The sequence below is a fragment of the Eulemur rufifrons genome, chromosome 27 (assembly GCF_041146395.1).
Source record: "Eulemur rufifrons isolate Redbay chromosome 27, OSU_ERuf_1, whole genome shotgun sequence".
NCBI lineage: Eukaryota > Metazoa > Chordata > Mammalia > Primates > Lemuridae > Eulemur > Eulemur rufifrons.
Genome location: NC_091009.1, coordinates 17,267,750 through 17,291,331, shown reverse-complemented (window position 1 = coordinate 17,291,331; position 23,582 = coordinate 17,267,750). Strand labels below are relative to the sequence as shown.

At 35.1% G+C, this 23,582-nt stretch overlaps 1 protein-coding gene across 1 annotated transcript in view; it reads right to left on the bottom strand.

The window, feature by feature from the left end:
• ACBD6 (acyl-CoA binding domain containing 6) overlaps positions 1–23,582 on the bottom strand; it is a 131,585-nt gene that overhangs the window by 68,113 nt on the left and 39,890 nt on the right. The window contains exon 5 of the mRNA XM_069459385.1: positions 7,541–7,646. Within this exon, the coding sequence (XP_069315486.1) occupies positions 7,541–7,646 (106 nt within the window). The remainder of the gene's footprint in view (positions 1–7,540; positions 7,647–23,582) is intronic.

Genomic DNA, 23,582 nt, shown 5'->3' with positions numbered 1-23,582 from the left:
AACAAAGCAAGAAAGGAAAGGAATGGGAGTCAAGAGAAAGATGACCTCCTTCGAAGTATTTGAAAGAATCAATAGACATATGGAAAATGGCTAATGATAACAATTATACCATCAAAACGATAGAAAGGAAAGAACTAAAGAAGCAACTCAGTGAAAGAGGAATTTGGGAGTGCATTAGATAAGAATCTATGAAAAACCAATGCACCACAACGAATGTCTTTGTGGGAACTGATGATAGACAGCTGCATTGCAATGACGTCATCTATTTTGCTAAAATATTATGTTGCTACATTTGTTCTAAAACAAATTTATATTATTGCAAAGATTTAAAATACTATTTAGGCCAGATGCTGTGGCTCATGCCTGTAATACTAGCACTCTGGGAGGCTGAGGTGGGAGGATTTCTTGAGCTCAGGAGTTCGAGACCAGCCTGAGCAAGAGCAAGACCCCCATCTCTACTAAAACAGAAAAATTAGCTAGGTTTAATGGCATGTGCCTATAGTCCCAACTACTTGGGAGGCTGAAACAAGAGGATCACTTGAGTCCAGGAGTCTGAGGTTGAAGTGAGCTACGATGATGCCACTGTACTCTAGCCAGGGTGACAGAGTAAGACTCTGACTAAAAAAAAAAATAAAAATAAAATACTATTGAAATATTATCAATAAGCATGTACTTAGTGTTTATTGTACATGGCACTGATCTGAGAAGTGTGTGACAAGAATTATACAGACATAATTTGTGCCTGATGTTTGGTAAGAAATATTCTACTCATATTTTAAATATATTTTACAAATTATTTAAATCATCCTTTCCCCTTAAAATGTATTTTCTTGAAAGAACCACAGATGTTTGGCATGTGTGAAGAGCTGTATTAATATGACTCAAAGATAAAAACTGAAGCATCATTTAAAAAAATAAATAAGCTTAAAGACTTTGTCCTTAACTTTTCTCTTTACATTCGCTACCTCAATTTCTAAACATTTCACAAATGAGATTAAAAATATTTATTTAAATTACAACTTTTATCATAAGTACACATAACACCAAGGTACCAATTTGTACCTTGAAAAATCTAATATATAGATAGCTTCCTGAATAGTAAGTATAATTATGAAACTTTTTTCTATTATGTGAAATATAAATAATGTCCTAATTACTATAGTACAGTAGGAAATACCAGGTAATTTTCTCAAATTAGAAATACATGCATTACTATTTTAGTACAGGTTGAGTCTCCCTTATTCCAAATGCTTAGGACCAGAAGTCTTTTGGATTTTTGATTGTTTTTGATTTTGGAATATTTACATTATATACTTACTGCTTAAGGATCCCTAATCCAAAAATCTGAATCCAAAATGTTCCAATGAGCATTTCCTTTGAGTGTCACATCAGCACTAAAAAGTTTTGGATTTTGGAGCTTTTCAAATGTTGCATTCTTAGATCAGGGATATTCAACCCATAGTAATCACAACATAAATGAATAAAAGATATATATAAGGAACTTTAATTATGCATAATAGATAACTTCATTATAAAATACAATTAAATTTTATTTAAAAATCATTTCATATATATTTGTTCATATACTATTAATATAATCTTTAGATCCAAACATATGCATTTCAGATAATATAATAATTTACGAATTACAAATTTATAATTTTTTTTTTTGAGACAAGGCCTCACTCTGTTGCCCAGGCTAGAGTGCAGTGGTACAATCAGAGCTCACTGCACCATCAAACTCCTGGGCTCACAGGATCCTCTTGGCTCAGCCTCCTGAGTAGCTGAGACTACAGGTGCATGCCACCAAGCCCAGCTAATTTTTTGTTTTTTGTAAACAAGAGGTCTTACTATGTTGTTCAGTCTGGTCTCAAACCCCTGACCTCTAGCGATCCCCCAAATTGCTAGGATTACAGACGTGAGCCACTGTGCCTGGCCCTAAATTTATAATGATTTAATAATTTATTGTGTTTATTTCAATGTGTGGGAGTGCAAATGTAGTTTATCATTTTATGACTGTCATTAAAATTTTTTATGTGCTCATGGCAAATTTTAAGTGCAATAAATTTTAGTCATCTAAGGGCAAACTAAAATTGGGCTGAACCTGCTGGATGAACATTTTAAGTAAAAAATGTATACCATGCCAAAGAATCCTGGGCAATCAGTAGGGAAATATCTCAAGTTCAAATTTCAGATAAACACAAAAAGGAACTGGATATTCTTTTAAAACTATAATTGTTACAGTTGTGTGCACCTATAGTCCCCGCTACTCAGGAGGCTATGGCAGGAAGATGGCTTGAAACCAGGAATTTGAGGCTGTAGTGAATTATGATAATGCCACTGCACTCTGCACTCTAGCCTGGGCAAGAGAGTGAGAACTTGTTTCTTTTAAAAAAAAAAAAAAAAAAAGGAAATGCCTTTTTTACTGACAGGGGATTAAAAGTATTTTGCTAGAAACTTATTTTTGAGGTTATATACTTTTAGTCCATCATCAAGGCTTAGTAAATTGTTTTATTTGCTAGAGCTTTAAAAGTCATGAAGCCTACTGTTTATTTTACTTAGGATGTTAAGTTTGATTTTGATTTTAAGCTCCCATCTCCCTTATGTTCTTAAATTAATTCATACAAATCCCTGATTAATAATAAAAGAGCTTGCCATCAGTATTCAAAGCCCAGCCTGAGATGTCATGGCTGAGAGGGCAGAAATCTGCTTGGAGCAATGAGAGAACCCAACTGAATTCTTGGCGTCTCAGTCTATGAATGTGTAAGCACTTCATCTGTTCATGGAAATACAATGTTCTGGCAGGCTGGGGGTAAAGGTAGCTGCACGGGTAACAAACTGGAAGAGCTGGGAAGCAGTACTACATTAAAGTAACCAAACAGTAGAAGCAATACATTTTGTAAGTTTTCCCTTTATTTTTACAAAAAATATGGTATTTAGTGTAAGCTATTTGTGTTCTAGGCACTTATTCCACTGCTGTCTGTCCAATGATCTTTGCAGAGGTCACATGTGGATTTAATGTTTAGAACTATTTTATAAAAGAAATCGTTGCACATCAGAGCATAACACAGGAGGGCCAACTGAAAATTGCTCTCTTCCTCCTCCTTTTTTTTTTTCAAATTATCCTTCTAAAATCCAGTGCTTGGAAGAATGCTCTCCCAGACCTGATTTCTACTCACCAGTTGTATGCATTTGAGCAAGTAATTGTACACTTTTGAACTTTAGTTCCTATCTGTAAAATGAGGATAACATCTACCTTAGTTAGAGGACTATTGTAAAGATAATATGGTAATAAGTGAAAGTATTCGGTAAACTACAATGCACACTGTATAAAGTATTATTTGAAAGACAGAAATATTAATAGGGATCATATAGCACATACAAGATACTTTCTAGTGAAAAAACTGTGACCTTGAAAAGGTAACTGGCTTCCTCATCCATTTCTTCATTATATTATCATTCTTCATTCATACTGTTAAAAATAATCAAAATAGCTAAAATTTGAGTACCTCAACTGATTCAAAATCTTTTAAAAATATCAGATAGATAAACACAAAGCAAGAAACAAAGAGCATATCAGAATATCTAAAAGAGATGGTGTCACTCTGATGAGATGGTGATATAAGAAAGAAATAATTGTTTGTTGCCACAAGCTACCGAAATTTAGGGGTTGTTTGTGCTACAGCAAAAGCTGACTGCTATATATAGTATAATCCATAACTGAGCAATGAACAATATTTAGTCGTAATAATGTAAACATTGATTCAATAGAAATTCAATCAGAAAGCTGAAATTAAAAGTTGCAATATAACTATATTAGGAGGAACAGGAAGGTGATGACAAGTGAGACAGTTAAATCCCAATACAACATAGAAGGAAATCAATAATGTCTGAATTTGAAAAACAAGAGATAGAAGTACATTATTTAGAATTATGTGTAGGTAAGTTGCAAAAGAAACAACTAAAAAAAAATTGCAAGAGTTTGCCTCAAGGGAGCTAGCACAAAAAGTGAGAAGGATGCAGGTAAGAGAGAAAGTTTTTTTTTTTTTTTTTTTGTAATAAGACTAATAGTACGATTGTTTAAAAACAATCCACATGTATGAATTTTATAAAAATCTTAATTTACAAGCACAAAAATAAAAAAACAACAGTAAAATAAAGGGAAGCAATCATGCCTGAATTACTAAAAAAAGCATGTACAGGCATACCTCGTTTTATTGCATTTCACAGACACTGCAGTTTTCACAAATTGCAGGCCTGTGGCAACACGGCATCAAGCAAGTCTATCAGTGCCATTTTTCCTACAGTACGTGCTCACTTCATGCCTCTGCGGCACAGTGGGGTAACTCCCTCAATATTTCAAACTTTTCCATTATTATTCCATCTGTGATCAGTGATCTTTGATGTTGTTATTGAACTGTTTTGGGGTACTATGAACCACATCCATGAAGACAGCAAACTTGATCAATAAATGTTTTATGTGTTCTGACTGCTCCAACAACTGGCAATTCCCCCATCTCTCTCCCTTTCAGGCCTCCATATTCCTTGAAAGACAATAATATAAAAAAATTAGGCCAGTTAATAACTCTACAATGGCTTCTAAGTTTCAAGTGAAAATTAGTTTCAAGAGAAAGGACGAGTCCCACATCTTTCACTTTCAATCAAAAGCTAGAAATGATTAAGCTTTGTGAGGAAGACATGTTGAAAACTAAGATAGGCTGAAAGCTAGGCCTCTTGTGCCAAATAGCCAACTTGTGAATGCAAAGGAAAAGTTCTTGAAGGAAATTAAAGTGCTATGCCAGTGAACACACGAATGATAAGAAAGCAAAACGGCCTTATTACTGATACAGAGAAAGTTTAAGAGATCCAGATAGAAGATCAAACCAGCCACAACATTCCCTTAAGCCAAAGCCTAATCCAGAGCAAGACCCTAACTCTCCTCAGTTCTATGAGGGCGAAGAGAGGTAAGGAAGCTGCAGAAGAAAAGTTGGAAGCTAGCAGAGGCTGGTTCATGAAGTTTAAGAAAAGAAGCCATCTCCATATCATAAAAAGTGCAAGGTGAAGCAGCAAGTGCTGATGTAGAAGCTGAAGCAAGTTATCCAGAAGACCTAGCTAAGATCACTGATGGAGATGGCTACCCTAAAGAACAGATTCCAATGTAGACGAAACAGCCTTCTATTTGAAGAAGATGCCATCTAGAACTTTCAGAGCTATAGAGCAGAAGTCAGTGCTTGGCTTCGAAGCTTCAAGAGACAGGTTGACTCTCTTATTAGGGGCTAATGCAGCTAATGACTTTAAGTTGAAACCAATGTTCATTTACCATTCTGAAAATCCTAGGGCCCTTAAGAATTACACTAAATCTACTCTGCCTGTGCTCTATAAATGGAAGCAAGCAAGCCTGGATGACAGCACATCTGTTTAAAGCATGCTTTATTGAAATTTTAAGCCTACTGTTGAGACCTACTGCTCAAAAAAAAGATTCTTTTCAAAATATTACTGCTCACTGACAGTACTACCCAAGAACTCTAATGGAAATATACAAGGAGATGAATGTTGTGTTCATGCCTGCTAACACAACATACGTTCTGCAGCCCAGGGATAAAGGAGTATGTTAGACTTTCATGTCTTATAATTTAAGAAGTACACTTTGTAAGGCAATAGCTACCCTAGCGATCCCTCTGATGAATGTGAGCAAAGTAAATGGAAAGCTTTCTGGAAAGGATCCACCATTCTAGATGCCATTAAGAACATTCATGATTCATGAGAGGAGGTAAAAATATCAACACTAAAAGGAGTTTGGAAGAAGTTGATTCCAGCCCTCATAAATGACTTAGAGTGATTCAAGACTTCAGTGGGGGAAAATTGCAGATGTGGTGGAAATAGCAAGAGAACTAGAAGTAGAGCCTGAAGATGTGACTAAATTGCTGCAATCTCATGACAAAACTTTAACAGATAAGGAGTTACTTCTTACGAATGAAAGAGAAAGCAGTCTCTTGAAGAGGGAATCTACTGGTGAAGATGCTGTGAATATTGTTGAAATGACAACAACAGATTTAGAATATTACATAAACTGAGTTGAAAAGCAGCAGCAGGGTTTGAGGATTGACTCCAATTTTGAAAGAAGTTCTACTGTATGTAAAAATGCCATCAAACAGCATCACATATACAGAGAAATTGTGCGAGAAAGGAAGAGTCAATCGTGGCAAACTTCATTGCTGTCTTATTTTAAGACATTGTCACAGCCATCCTAGCCTTCAGCAACCACCACCCTGGTCGGTCAGCAGTTATCAAGCTAGAGGCAAGACCTTCCACCACCAAAAAGATTACTACTTGATGAAGGCTCAGATGATCTTTAGAATTTTTTTTGTAATAAAGTATTTTTAATTAAGGTATTTACATTGTTTCTTTAGACATAAAGCTACTATACACCTAACAGACCTCAGTAAAATGTAAACATAACATTTATATGCACTGGAAAACCAAAAATTTCATGTGACTTGCTTTATTGCAGTGGTCTGGAACTGAACCCACAGTATCTCTGAGGTATGCCTGGGTTCTGATTCTGAAAGGCAAAAAAAAAAAAAAAAAAAGAACCTAACTGGAATCAGAAGACCTGGTATTATTTTTTCACAATTTGGCTTCTGCTTTTCTCTAGCCACATCTTTCTTGGTTGTTTGTTTCACTGGTTGGTGGAGAACAAAGAGTACTACTAGTCCCCTTTTACTGTAATATTATGGTCTTACATTTTCAATTTCAGATGCCATTGACAAAATATCACAGGACAGATGTTGCCTAAAAGTGAGATAATATTATTAAGGGCTAACCAGCATAGGGAGCTCTAAGTTGATTATTTATCTACTCTAAAGATTATCTATGATCACAGTATATCTTCTTCCTAACAATTACCCCCTTTTGGCCATCAATAATCTTTCACAGCATCACCAAAGAATGAGAAAAATGATTAGAGGTGAATTAACAAATTTTGCTCCTTTGTTAATACTGTAATTCAGGGACAGTTTAAACTCAGTATGTGAAAAGATTTATTGACAAAACAAATAAAGTAAGAAGTAATATATTTTATATAATAATTTACTATAGGATCCCTTTAAATAGTGGGTCAGTATTTAATTATTGGTCAGTATTTAAATTACCAAAATTCTGACAGAGTTTTCTATAAATATATTTATTGAGCAAAGAACAATATATCCGTTTAAGGTATAAAGCAATTTATAAATGAGATTTTGATATTACCTATAGATTTCACTTATGCTAACAGTCTCTCCCTTTTTCATAAACAAATGGGAATTATTTGACTCCTGCAAGTTTCAGGGAGTACCTTCTAAAACACAGATAATGTAATATGTTGGCCATAGACACAGAAATATCTTAATTGGATGACATCATCTCATTTAGATATTCTGATATGCTCTTAACCATACTGTACTTTGAGTTGTAGTTTGTTGGTTTACTATTTACAAAAAGGCATTGGGGCAGAACAACAGAGCATAAAGAAGTATTTAGCAGGGCATATTTTTCATACCTCTTCATCTTTCAGATTCACATCCACATTTTTCAACTTGATGGCTTTGGTTATATGGTCAATGTTGTTTTCCCTGCAGTAATCAAATATGTTTTTGTCTTCTTCCCTGGAGTTAAAAAAACAAAAACAAAAACAGGTGTTTGTCTTACTGTGTAATACATAAAAGTTACCCATTTTTAACACAACCTGTTTGCTGATGACATAGACATTAATAGAATCAGTTTTTATGAAAATATTTTACATGAATAGTAATGGATTTGCAATAGATATATTACATCCAAACTCTGAAAAGACTAAAGTTGTTAGCTTACTACTCGTCTTACAGGATAACAGAATAAATTGTTACTCAAGCTAAAAATATTTTTATGTATACACACACACACACACACACACACATATATATATATATATAAAAGAAAGTAATTTTCTTAAAGGAAAGATAATTCATTAGAAAAAAGAGAGCATTACAAAATTCAGAAATCCTTTGTAAGATAGTAGAATCAAAGACTGGGGAAAAAAGCTGGGAAGCATACTATGTACCCAGCACTATTCTAAGCATATTGCAGTACTAATTCATTTAATCTTTAATCTAGCAACTTCACTTTACAGATGAAGAAACAGGCAAGGATGAAATGTTAAATGACCTGTGTCAAACGGCACCACATTTATCAAAGGTAGAATAAGAGCTAGAACAGATCAACTGACTTTGTATATAGTACATTGTTCTATTATATCATGCTGCCTCTTGACTAGTTAGTTGCACTCTATTCCAAAATCTAAAGGAGAAGTTCTTAACTTGAGGCCTATGAGCACTCTAAAACAGTATACAGAACTATCTTTGTAATGCATGTGTATTTTTCTGGGTGTTGTATATATATGGCAGGGAGAAGTAGGGGAATACCTTTAATTAAAAGATCTGTGACTTCCAAAAGGATCAGTAATTTAGACAATTAGCAATGAATCTGTCCTAACTGTGAAATGAATTTTACAGACAGGCACATAAGAATGTATTTTGAGTTCCAAAAATTAAACTAGTGTGCTTTATCACCCAGAAGGCCATAGTATCCATTCATCAGAAATTAAAATACCTGGTCATAGGAGTTCTTCCACTTTTTTTTTTTTTTTTGTTGAGACAGAGTCTCACTTTGTTGCCCAGGCTAGAGTGAGTGCCGTGGCGTCAGCTTAGCTCACAGCAACCTCAAACTCCCGGGCTTAAGCGATCCTACTGCCTCAGCCTCCCGAGTAGCTGGGACTACAGGCATGCGCCAGTATGCCCGGCTAATTTTTTCTATATAGATTTTTAGTTGTCCACATAATTTCTTTCTATTTTTAGTAGAGACGGGGTCTCGCTCTTGCTCAGGCTGGTCTCGAACTCCTGACCTCAAGCGATCCACCCGCCTCGGCCTCCCAGAGAGCTAGGATTACAGGCGTGAGCCACCACGCCCGGCCTGGAGTTCTTCCACTTTAAAAGCCAACTTAAATGCCTTAAACTATATAAAAAGTTATTTCTAGTCACAGATAATTGTCTTAAAGCACGTTACTTTGGCATCAACCATCTAAAGCTTTTCTTAAGCATCTGATGTATTTAATTGAGCACCTATTACCTGGCAAGGCACTGGGCAAGATTCTGTTGATAACAGATACAAGGCTAAGCAAGAAAGTTTGCCTTCAACACATAAACACTATAGTTGGGATGAAAAAAAAATCTATACACCATCAACATAAGGTAGAACTTGGATCTTTAAAGAAGACTATAAAAGAAGAGAGGAGAAACAGCCTACTTCAAGCTGAAGAAAATGAGATAGGTCTTTATCAACAAATCAAGTTTAATAGGAATATGTGACCACTTGAAAATGTCCTGTTTTGCAGAAGAGAAAATGCTTTTCCAGATCACTTACTCTGTAAAGAAACAGGGAAGTCTAATGCCAAAATCCCAGAAAAGAGAGGTCTAATTTTTAAAATTAGGGCTGCATATAATACCACTTTAGCTATATTTAACTATTCTCAAAAACACAGTTTCTGTAAAAGAGTGCATTCAGAGTTCCAATTTAGGAATAATAGGGGCCTATTTCTCCCTAATCCAGGAACAGAGAACCCTCTAATCAAGAGGCAGCAACTTCAACTGTGAAAGGACTCTATCATTTTAAGTCATAACAAAAATACACTACTCGTCAATTGTTTTGAATTTTAAAATAGTGGAGAATTGGTGGTGGGGCACAGGAAGGAAAGTAGGGAGGATCCCTGGGATGTGGGTTACCCACACCCAGTAATATGTAAGAGTTGTTCATAGATGAGAAGACCTTATGAGTGATCCCTCTTCCTGAACCCAACTTCCAAATGTGCATGTATATTTATGCCATAAGCAGTAAAAGAATAAACATAGTACAAACATATTTAAATTTTTATTTTGCTTAATATTTAATATATTTTAATGTTCCTTAGATGCATCATCTATTATTTTGTTTTGGTATATGAATTTTTTGAGGGCAGGGGGCATTTATTCATCTAAATACCTGTTTATCATATATAGTTCATCATCACTAAATATGTCAGGCACAGAGGTATTTATAAAATACTTCAGGATAGGGTACACAATTTATATTAGATGTTAAAAACAGAAGTTAAATAAAATCACCACAATTGTGCTACAAAGATGAGTGACTAATATAAAAAAATTTAAGTAATACACTTGGGCTTAGTTGTTAAATATAGCTATCCAACCCCACACCAAATTTTGACTATCTTATCTGCCACAACCAAGCTGTCTTTATACAATGTCACCACCTAGTGGCCAAAATGGAGAAATGTCTGTACCAACATTGTTCTGTATCTCCTTTCTTGCCCCCTAATGAAATCAAACTCTTGCTCTACATTTCTGTTAAGAGCTCAATACAGTCTTCCGTAGTCAATATTTCCCTCTATATCCATATTTATCTGAAATGAAATAACATGTGCAAATGAACCCAGCTATTATGAAATATAGTAGAGCCTTAATAAACATGTCCTTTCACATCTTCTTACGTATCTTCCTTTCTCTTATGATTTTTTACTGTTATCTCTCTTCCTCTCTTTGTTGAATGTAAGTATAAAAATTATCATATTCATTCTCTATGGATGAGTATGAGTTATGCTCACTATGCTGCCCTAAAAGATGTCCCACTTTATCCCTAGCACAAAATGGAAAGTCTCTCTTTAGATTACTCCACGTTTTTCTGAAATTGACAGAAAATACATTTATATACTCAAAGGAAAAATCACTGGTTTTCCTTGAAATTCCTTCAAAACATAAGAACACACCCCTACGGACAAGAAGGATGGTGTTTAAGTATCACTATTTTTCATCCAATCACAGGAACTAGATCCTCGACCATTGCTAAAAATGTTATCTGTACCATTTTCTATACAGATTATATTTTCCTATAAAAAGAGTAATCCAAATAGGTTTCATGGCAAGACACATAAAGTCCATTTACTTACTATTTCATCTACTTTGTAGAATTAAAAAACACATTTATGAGACCAGCTTGGAAACCTACTTAACAGGTACATTCAACAAATATTTTAATTCAATACATGTATTTATCAAGCAACTGGAAATTATGTATAAAACACAGCATTCCAACAAATACACAATGAATAAGTATTTACTGGATGAATGAAAACCCACAGAAAGCAAGCCAATTATCTACAAAGATACAAACAAATCAAACAAAGGAATCTGTGGGCTCTATGGTACACAAAGACCTTTAAAAGGATAGCAGGTATGGATAATTTTAAATGAATCCTTTCCCAGCTCCTCAACTTCTAAATGAATGCACTCTTTACTAATCTACCTGAAAGGCTCTTGTGGTACATATTTCACGTCACCATTCTCCTTTTCCAGATTCCCTCTGTGCAAACACTCTCCTTTTGGTTTGTAAAAGAGAGGCAGACACCTCTCTCCTTACTACGGTACACTTCTAGGAAGTATAACCAAAGATTTTACTAAGATTTGGCAAATGAATATTAATTAAACTTATTACTCTTTTGCTAAAAAGTATCCTCTTTAATATACTAGGAAAGGTTTGGGCAAACTTAACCCTGGGATGGATTGCCTCAAAATACAAAATCCTCCATGATACCAAATAAAGGGAAAATTTTGGTGAAAACTTGGTGTTGAGAAGCCTCCTCTAATTGAGATTAGAGTATAGAAGAGATGAAAAAATAAAAGACAGGCTCGATGCTGTTTCATTCTAATAAAAATTAATATTCATCTGTTAAATAAACTATTTTTAAAAGCTCCATGCATCTTATTAAGAGACACATTTTCAATAAAATTTTACTTATGTTTAATAATTATTTTAACAAAACTTGTAACGTATGTTGCTTTGATCAACTGTATAGAAATAATTATAAAGATAACTCAAACGAGAAAAAAATTAAAGCTTAAACTTTTGGGTCACAAAAAATTAATTATTTTAAAATTTCAATTTATATACATATTTTTGCACAGAGAATTATGATAGTGTGATAAGACTTCAGAGAAATATATTACTTTAAAATGAAATTATGCAAAAGGGAGAAAAAAGAATGATATAAAATTTCTGTTAAAGAACTTGTTCATGTACTTTTTAATCAGGAGCAGAATCTTATTTTAATTAAACATTTTATTTTGAGATAATTGAAGATTCACATGCAGTTGTATGAAATAATACAGAGATCCTGTGTACTCTTCACCCGGTTTGCCCCAGTGATATACCATGTTCATGTATTTTAGAAAATGGATTATTCTTTATAGTATTTAGATTCCACTGGACACATATAAAAGAGTAATCTATTTAAAAATGGTATTATTTATAAAATATAAGAAATTATATACTTTATAATTATTTAAGCATTTAATGAAAAATTTTAAATGTTATCTTATTTTTTTTTTTTTTTTTTTTTGAGACAGAGTCTCACTCTGTTGCCCGGGCTAGAGTGAGTGCCATGGCATCAGTCTAGCTCACAGCAACCTCAAACTCCTGGGCTTAAGCGATCCTACTGCCTCAGCCTCCCGAGTAGCTGGGACTACAGGCATGCGCCACCATGCCCGGCTAATTTTTTGTATATATATATTTTAGTTGTCCATATAATTTCTTTCTATTTTTAGTAGAGACGGGGTCTCACTCTTGCTCAGGCTGGTCTTGAACTCCTGGCCTCGAGCGATCCACCCGCCTCGGCCTCCCAGAGTGCTAGGATTACAGGCGTGAGCCACCGCGCCCGGCCATAAATGTTATCTTAAAAATGTAACAGGGAACATAGTCTTCTCAAAACTTCTTAGGGACTACAAAAAGATTTTTTGAATGACACTGCTCTAAATCCAATATTCTATAAAATAGAGGCCAAAAGCAAGGAATGGGCTACTCAACAAGGATGGTCAAAGAAGGTATCAGAAGAATTGACATTACAACAGCCTAGTCTTGAAGGATGAACTGACAAATAACCTCACTGGGTTATCAAAGGATGAAGAAGAATAGGAAGAAAAAGCATTAGCAAGAAGAGGTATTCAGGGGAACTGCAAGCAATTGGTCAGGGTAGGGTGTTGGGAAATAATGTTAGAGGGATAATCAGGACAACGGATCACAAACAGCCTTGGCACAGGGCTTATAATGTAAGTAACAAGTTAGTTGGGGAACAAAATAGTTATACATCCTCCAAAACCTGGAGTAAAGGAAAATAAGATTGCCCTCTTAAACAAACTAAATAAGTACCTAATGAAAGGAGAAAAGAATGTCTTCTTGATTCAGACACTAACCATAACACATCTAAAAAAAATGCAAACAAAACTAAATGACAACCCACCATCAGTAAGAATGGTTAGCAATGAACCACAGGGGGGAAAAACGCCAGTGAGGACAATTTGAACACTGACCAAAATAAACAATCTGAGGCAAAAAACCATTCTGAGGTATTTCTCTGGTTTGTTCATGAGGCCTGATTAGGACCCCAGCTAAAGCAATCCTCAAAATGATTCACCTTCCCCGGCTCTATTTTTATTTTTACAAATGATCAACCAACTACTAATCTGTCTTTTTGGGCTCCTCAATACTCAGAAAGGAGTAGACCCAGTATTTCAATCACTACAAAGGCATAGTACCTTTGGTAAGTAAATAATCATTTTAGGGTTTTTTTCCGCCCTCTTTTCTTTTTCTTTCTTTCTTTCTTTTTTTGTTTTTTGTTTTGAGACACAGTCTTTCCCTGTCTCCCAGGCTACAGTACAGCGGCATTATCATAGTTCTCTAAAACCTCCAACTCCTAGGCTCCAGTGATCCTCCTGCCTCACCCTCTCAAGTAGCTGGGACTACTGGCATGTGCCACCACCCCCGACCAGCATTTTAGTTCACAACTCAGTTTTAGGTCAATTTTTATTATTGATACTCTGTCTTTAAGGGTCTGCTCATCTATGGGACTTTTTTCTAGATCTTTGAGGTTGAAGAATGAACCCTGATCAATGGTAAATTCACCAAAAAAAAAAAAAAAAAAAAAGCCACTCTGTGAAGTTCCTTTACAGCTAGTCTTTCTAGGATAAAGGCCTGAATCACATGCTGTCTTCCAAAATTCACTTGTACTGCTGGTGAATATTACTTTTTTGGAGGAATTTAATTTCCTAATTTATTGTTGCATGTATAGCCAGAAGTTTTCTATGTAAAAGGTAAAGGATTGTCATTCTGTCCAAATATAATGTCAGGAAATAATGCTGTCATCTCACTGATCTCAACTGACTATGACCTTCAACATTCTGTGTATGCCAAAGAAAAAGCCCAAAGCCTAATGTTGATTCTTTTTAATATGATCTTTCATATGATCTTCATTTTATATATCTTTATATAATCTTTGATATAATGAAAACATCAATATTTTAGAAGTTGAGATAAAATGTCTACATAGAAATTAAGATCCTCTATTTTAAAAAAGTATGTGTTAATTTACAAACATAAAACATTATACAGGCATATTTTAATTTTAATTACAGCTGCTTCTCTCCCCAAAAGTAAGAATCAAAGGTTTTTAGTAAAGGTGGTTTAAGACTTATTTGGGAGAAGCAAAATAGGTAAAGTCAACTCCTAACTCTCAAGGATTTAATTGTCACGGCTGCCATATTTAGCACATTGAAAATCCCCACTTCTAATTAATATCTAATTAAAATTTTAGATGTTAATTTCACCTTGAAGAACACAGTTTTTGAGTGTCAATCTTATCACACTAGGGAAATGCTCCAGGACATTGGTCTGGGCAACAATTTCTTGACTAATATCTCAAAAGTGCAGACAATCTAAGCAAAAATGGACAAATGGAATCACATCGAGCTAAAAAACTTCTGCACAGCAAACGAAGAAATCAACAACATGAAGAAACAACCCATAGAATGGGAGAAAATATTTGCAAACTACCCATCTGACAAGGGGTTAATAACTAGAACATATAAGGAACTCCAACAAATTGTAAAAAATCAAATAATCTGATTAAAAAATAGACAAAAGATATGAATAGAAATTTCTCAAAAGGAGACATACAAATGGCCCAGAGGAATATGAAAAACTGCTCAACATCACAAGTCATCAGAGAAATACAAATCAAAACTACAATTAAATATTATCTCACCCCACTTAAAATGGCTTTTATTCAAAAGACAGGCAATAATGAATGCTGGTGAGGATGTGAGCAAAGGGAAACACAAACACTATTGGAAGGAATGTAAATTAGTGCAACCACTATGGAGAACAATATGGAGATTCCTCAAAAAACTAAAAATAGAACTACCGTATGACCCAGCAATCCTACTGCTAGGTATATATTCAAAAGAAAGGAAATTAGTATATTGAAAAGATATCTGCATTCCCATGTCTATTTCAGCACTATTCACAATAGCCAAGATTTGGAATCAACCTAAGAGTCCACCAGTGGATAAGTGAGTAACAAAATGTGGTGGGTGTGTGTGTTTGTGTGTGCATACACGCACACAATGAAATATTATTCAGCCACAAAAAAAGAATGAACTGACATTTGCAACATGGATGGAACTGGAGAACATTAAGTGAAATAAGCCAAGCAAAGAAAGACAAATTTCACGTTCTCACTCAAATTAAAACAATTGATCTCATGGAGATAGGTTGAATAGAATGTTACTACAGGATGGGAAAGGTGGGGGGGGGGAGATAAAGTGGGGAAGGTTAATGCGTGCAAAATACCATTAGATAGAATGAACAGTATTTGATAGCACAACAGAGTGACTATAGTCAACAATAAGTTATTGTATACTTTAAAAGAACTAAAAGAGTGGAATTGGAATGTTCCTAACACAAAGAGATGATAAACACTTGAAGTGATAGATACCCTAATTACTCTACTTTGATTATTATACATTGCATGCCTGTATCAAAACATATGTACCCCATAAATATATACAACTATTATGTACCCATAATTAAAAATAATTTTTTTTAAATCTTACCAACAATCACAAATGAGAGTCTATATTATGATCCTCAAGTAAAATCTTGCAAAATAGTACCTCCTTTCTAAAATACCTTATTCATAAGCCCTGGAACAGGCAAAATACTAATTACACATTAACTATGTTTAAGAAGTCTAGCTTTCAGATTAAAGCACTTAAAGTGTTTTGTTTGTTGCATTGTTCATAGAATTCTTGAAATCCTGAATGGATATTTGGAAACTATTTACTAACTTGTCATAGTTCATTGATTCTAAAACACAATTTTTTTCATATTTTAACACCTCTTATGGATCTTATAATCCACAGCATCTTATAATTAATGGACAGCATTTTTTTTTTGGTAATGGTATTTAAATAATGATGTTCTTTAAAACAAATGGTGCCTTGGAGTCAAAGAAGTAATAAGGTAGGTTCAAAATACAGTGTCAGCCGGGCACAGTAGCTCACACCTGTAATCCTAGCATTCTGGGTGGCTGAGGCAGGAGGATCTCTTGAGGTCAGGAGTTTGAGAACAGCCTGAGCAAAAGTGAGACCCTCATCTTTACAAAAAATAGAAAAGTTAGCCGGGAATGGTGGTGCACACCTCTAGTCCCAGTTGCTTGGGAGGCTGAGGCAGGAGGATCACTTGAGCCCAGGAATTTGAGGTTGTGGTGAGCTATGATGGTACCACTGCACTCTAGCTGGGGTGACAGAGTGAGACTCTGTTTCAAAAAAAGAAAAAAAATACAGTGAGAGATGGACTAGTGAATGACTGAAGGAATGACTATACAGTTGACCCTTGAACAACATGGGGGAGGAGGGGATTTAGGGGTACTGACCACTGCCCCCCAGTCAAAAATTCATGTATAACTTTAGACTCCCCCAAACCTTTACTCATAGCTACTGTTGACTTGAAGCCTTCCCAATAACATAAACAGTCGGTTAACACCTATTTGGTATGTTATGTGTATTATATACCATATTCTTACAATAAAGTTAGAGAAAAAATGTTAAGAAAAATCATAAGGAAAAAATATATTAGTCATTAAGTGGAAGCGGATCATCATCATAAAGGGCTTCATCCTCCTCATCATCATGTTGAGTAGGCTGAGGAGGAAGAGAAGGAGAGGCTGGTCTTGCTGTCAGGGCTGGCAGAGGCAGAAGAGGTGGAGGAGGGGGAGGCAGGAGAGGCAGGCGCACTCTGTGTAACTTTATGGAAAATACATTGTAATTTGTCTTTTTTGCTTTTTCATTTCTCTAAAAATGTTTCTATACAGTACCAATCTATCTTCCACCGTTTGCTTGCATTTTAGTGCCCACATCATAGAAGGCTCCATGTGGTATTAATAAAAAACATCAAAAGCAGTCTTGAATAAACAGAACCTTTCTGCCAGACTGTCTAACGTCAGTTTGTTTTCTGGGACTGCTCCTTCTACGTCTATTTCCTCCTTGTCTGGTTCAGAAGCACTCAAGTCAACTTCTGTTTATTCCTTTGGTTTGGTGTCTGGTAGCTCTTGAATTTCCCCAAGTTCCATATCTTAAAACCCTTCAACGTTCCCACCTTTTTTGCCATATCTACAATCTCTTTCAGGATTTCCTTGGTTGGCTCTGTCATAAAATCCTGTGAAGTCATGCACAACACCTGGAGGCAGTTTTCCCCAGCAGGAATTTATTGTTTCAGGCTTGATGGCTTTGATGGCTTTTTCTATAACTACCATGGCATCTTTGATTGATCCTTCCAGATTTTCTTGATGTTCTATTAGGGTTCTCTTCCATAGCATTAACAATCCTTTCCATAGAACACCATGTGTAATGAGCCTTAAAGGTCTTTATGACCCTCTGTGGTCTAGAGGCTGAATTAGAGATGTTGTGTTTGGGGGTAAGTAGACTGCTTTGATACCTTTGGTGTTGAACTCATGGGGTTCTGGGTGGGTAGCAGCAGTGTCCAAATATCCAAAGAACCTTAAAAGGCAATCCCTTACTGGCAACTTCCTGACTTCAGGGACAAAGTATCAATGGAAACAATCCAGAGAAATGGTTCTTATTGTCCAGGCCTTCTTGTTATACAACCAAAAGACTGGCAGATGGTGTTTATCTTTTCCTTCAAGGCTCAGGGATTAGCAGCTTTCGCACAAAACAGTAGAGTTAGCCTATCCCTTTCCTGGCTTAAAACCTGGTGCTTACTTCTCTTCCTATTAATAATAAATGTCTTTTGCGGCAATTTTTCCAGAATATGACACTTTTGTCTGCATTAAAAAGCTGTTCAAGCAGATAACCTTTCCCAATGATTTTCTTAAGGTGTCTGAGAATGTCTCCTGCCTCTCGGTCAGCAAAAGCTGCATCTCCTGTTATCTTCACATTTTTTAAGCCAAATCTCCTAAAATTATCAAACCATCCTTTGCTGGCATTAAATTTTCCAGCTTTAGACACTTCACCTTCCTTTTGCTTTAAGTTGTCATATAATGACTCTGCTTTTTCCTCAAATCATACTAGAGTTATATAGATGTACCTTTCCTATAACAACCCTGCAGCCATATAAATGCTGCATTTTCAATACTAAATACAAAGGTACTTCACAAAACATGCAAGGTTTTCACAATGGTTGGCATAGCTGCAGGGTTGGCTTCACGAATTTCCTTTTTTTTTTTTTTTTACAGTGGTCTTTAAGCTGGATTCATTTGTCTTGAAATGGCAGGCAATCACAGCTGCAAACCTCAATCTACAATTCATATCAAGAATTCACAGCTTTTTCTTATAATGTCATGACTTTTCTCTGCTTCTTGGGAGCTCTTCCAGCATTACCAGTGGCACTTCATATGGGTCCCATGGTGTTATTCAAGGTTTACAGTATTGCACTAAACACAATGAAAAATACTCAAAAACCATGAGAAATCGCTTTTTACTGTGATAGGAAACTTACTAGAGAGATGAACTGCTTATAAGGAGAGATTAGCATCACACAGCATTTTAAGTGGATAATTGCAACACTTGAGTTCACCACAACAGCAACAGGAAGTGGCTACAAAATTATTACAATAGTACAGTAGGTATTATACTACAGTTAATTTTATGCAGTTGTAGCACAATTCACTATTGCAAGGATGTGGAAACAACCCAAGTGCCCTTCAATCCATGAGTAGATTAATAAAATATGGTATATGTATACAATGGAATACTACTCAACTACAAAAAACAATAGTGATCTAGCACCCCTACATTATCCTGGATAGAGCTTGAGCCCATCCTCCGAAATGAGGTCTCACAAGAATGGAAGAATAAGCACCACATGTCCTCGCCATCAAATTGGCACTAACTCATCAACACTAAGGTGCTCACATGGTAGTAATATTCACTGGGGGTTGGGGGGGTAGGGTGGGTAAACTCACAACTAATGGATGTGGTGAGCATTGTATGGGGGAAGGGCACGCCTCTAATCGTGGCTTGGGTGAAGCAAAGTCATAACATGTAACCAAAATGTTTGTACTCCCATAATATCCTGAAATTAAAAAAATTTATGCAGTTATGATTTAATACTGCATCTTCATATTTATATTTCTCTCAACTACAAATGGTACCATGTACAGTCTGCAAGTGTTTGTGCAAGTTTTGATAAATTTTAACTTTTTGTAATGGATTTGTGTATATTTTATGGTAGTAAATGATAAACTAGACTAGTATCTGCATATATTTTATGCTTTCATGATGCCTTTTTCTTAATTTTTTTGATATTTATAGGGTATCATCTGTGAGTTTTTTCCAAATTGTTGCAAATCTCGCCCAAATTTTCCAATATATTTATTGAAAAAAATCCACATTAGTGGACCCATGCAGCTCAAACCCATGTCGTTCAACTGTACTGAATCACAATCCTTGCACTCACAGTTCTTTTATATCTGCAATTGGTTTCAGACAGTTATAGAAAACAACCAGTTAGTTTTCCTCCTTCCTGTTATGTGGTATTGGCAACATCTTCCTATTTTCAGACTGAATTATATATGCAGTATACTTAGTTCCAGGATCAGAAAATTATTAAAGCACTCAAATTAAAGGTTCTGTTTATTATATCATTTATGTTGATATGGGTCCCATCAAATAAAACCACTTACATTTTTACATATTTTTCTCACATTATTTAAAGAAAGTATTGACAAAAGAAAAATCAATGTCCCAGATACTTCTTGTAGATAATTAGTTGTAATGGAAAACTTACTTAACCATGATTTATAAAGACACTGGTTACTAAAAATGCATTTTCACCTCTGAAAACCTGCTTAATTCTAAACAAAGTTGATTGAAATGCCTGTAAGAAAAAATATAATTCAGTTCTGATCAATTCCCAGAAAATTAGTGGTCATATCAGAAAAATCTACAGACCCCCTTTGCTAAAAGGCTCTACAGGGCTGAGTTACATTCTCAACCATTAAGGTAAGTCTAAAATCAATAAGACAATTAATCCAAAGGAAATATCATCATCAGTATATTGATAAATGGAAGACTAGAGTCTCTAATTTTACCAATAAAGTACATTTTAAAAAACATTAAATGGAAAAGGGATTTAATTTAAAATTTTAACTGAAGATATTCACTATATTAAATAGTAAAAACTATCAAATTCAATTTCATTAATTAGAAATTATAATGAGTCCTCAAACATTTCAGAAGCCAGTATAGCATAATTAAGAGCACTGTTATTAACCATGTAACCTTGGGGAAGTAACCTAACCTCTCTGAATCTCAGTTTCTTCATCTGTGTAATAGGGATATTAATAACATTTATATTAAATAGGATCATTCTAAAGATTAAATAACATATATAACTCAGTATGGCTACTAGCACATAATAAGTAGTCAATAAATATTAGCGCTCATTATCTTAAGAATTTAGCATATGTTGTAAACTGGGAGGTCATTTCTCATACCTTTACATAACACTGTCGATCAATCTAACAAATATTAACTAGACCTTGAAGGAAATAAAAATGAGCCAATGTAGTTGGAGCAGAGTGAACAAGGAGTTGAGGGGAAAACTGGCATTAATGAAATACCAGTTTGTAATATTATTTGTAATATATATAACCCTCTTATCACTGTAATGGATATAGTATACCCATACTATATGTATCTTTATACATGCACACACACATACACACACCAAAGTCTGTAAACAAGTCTAAGTGCCTAGCACTTCACAGGTACTACATACAGACAAGGATATAGGAAAAAGAGAAGGAAAAGATTAGAAGAGATGAATAGCAAAGAAAGAAGAAAGTGGGGAAAAGGAAGAGGGGGATGAAAAAAAGGAAGATGAAAAGCAGAGAGGAAGAAAAGATAATAGTTTTAGTTGATGAATGACCCTAGGTCAGAAAGAGCTGGATTTGCCTATATGCCTGGTTGGCATCATGACACTGAGCACACAGGAGCTAAATGAAGCACACTAGAAAAGGGTGAATATGAGAGCCAGGAGACTCTTCCAACAGTTACTGTTTATGTCAAGACCCACTGGTCCCAAGGGACCCATTTTCACATAATCTATAATTATCTCTTCGCTTTAATCGCCTTGTCATTCCTAAAGCTCTCATGGGCACTGGAAAAGGAAAAGCTCATTAACTAAACCTTTTCTCCTCTCTCCAGCCACCCATGGCTTTTAATTGCTTGGTGTGTTATTATCTAGGAGTGCAACTGGGATCATTTTCATAAGAAAGGGAGGTAGAGAGGAGGAAAGGAGCCACGAGTCCCTGAGGTATGCATCACAGACAAACCTTTGCTTTCTCAATTATTTATGCCAGCTGAGGTTTTACAGGCTGAATAAATCCATAACTCAAGTTCATTCTGAGCAGTCAGATTCTCGAGGGGGAGTTGCCCACTTGCCTATACACACTTGTGTAGTCCTCAAAGAATAACCAGAATGTAACAAGACATATGTCATCCAATTTATCACCTATCACCAAAATGTTAACACAGTGTTGATCACAGACAACACAGTGAAATAGGGAAGTATTACACTACCACCATCCAAACAGATGGAGGAAAGCTATGGACAGCAGCGTCACAGGGACAGGGATGTCCCAGAACGACTTAACCTGTTACAAGCATAAAAATCCAAATATTCCATTTTTAAAACACAAATAGGTACAACACATACTCTTGAAGCTTCAGAGTCCTTAAATAGATTTGTTAAAAACAAGTTGCTATCTAACAATGTGAAGCTTTGAATAAAAAACTAAATGGAATTTTTTAACATCTGATTTTATAAATCATTTACAATAAAACCATGTATGTTGCAGTTTTCTCTCCAATCACACTTCTTTCAGGAAAATTTTAGAGTATAATTTATATGTAAGTAAGAGGCTTTTATGCTTTCATTCTAGTTCATATTTTCACCAAGAATACAAAATTAAAGGATAAAACAATCACTTTCATTCTAGTTTTTTATACTTACATTCTTCCACTTTATAATCAGGACTAGAGAGCAACCAATGAAAAAGTATTTCTAAAATATTTTCAAAATCCATTATTGTTTAAAAATTGAAACTTTGTAAGTCAATGATGAAAGCATCTCTCTGAAATTTTACAGGCTTTGTGTCTGACCACAAGCAGTGACCTCTGGTATATTCTGCCAAAACACTTCATTTGTCTCACAGAACAACTAATCAATTCCAGAGCCCATCAATCACTTCAGTTGTATACTAGTCTGGTCTTGCTTAGAGAAGGTCCAGATGGCTGCTTGTGTAAGTGGAATTAATAAAATTCTGATAGATTACATGGCGTCAAACTACAACATATAACAGGGAAGAACAAATCTTATTGCAGGGTGGAGTGGGTACTTCATTTACTGCATTTTTAATTCTTGCCCTAATTTCTCAATTTATGTGCCAACTTCTAGATCAAACCTTCTATGTATATAAGTTACCAAAAATGATTTCTTGTATATAGTGTAGAACCATTTGACTCTTTGCAAAGCCCTATGCCTATTAACCACTCTTTTTTCTGCCCATCTGCAATATAAATGAAACACAGTTGATGTCAAAACTAGAGGTAACTCAAGATTTTCTCACTCTTTTGTTTCTATAGTTCCAAACAGATCTAATAGCATTAGCTCTCCCTTCCATGTTTCCCATTTTGTTTTGCAAATGCAAAGAACTTATGCCTAATTATATAGCCAGAATGACATGATGTTAGCTCCTAACATCAGCCCTTTGCTCTTGGTCTCCTCTGTAGGGACTCCTTACGCTGAGTAACAATACTAATAAAAGCTAACAGTTATATAGTAACTTATCTTATGCCAGATACTGTCCTAAAACACCTGTGTGAAGGTATTCATATAATCCACATAAGTATCATGTGAGACAGGTACTATAATTATCCCCATTTACAGATAAGTAACTTGCCCAGGGTAATACAGCTAGTAAGTTGTGGAACTAGCATTTGAATGCCAGCAGTCTGGCTCCATGCTTTTTGTTCTTAATTAGACTCACACTATATCCCCTCTATTATATTATAGAATAATTAACTAGCTTCAGAATGAGAAATTGGTGAATTGGTGTCAGGGCTCTGGGATATTAACACATAGATCTGTACCTGTGACAT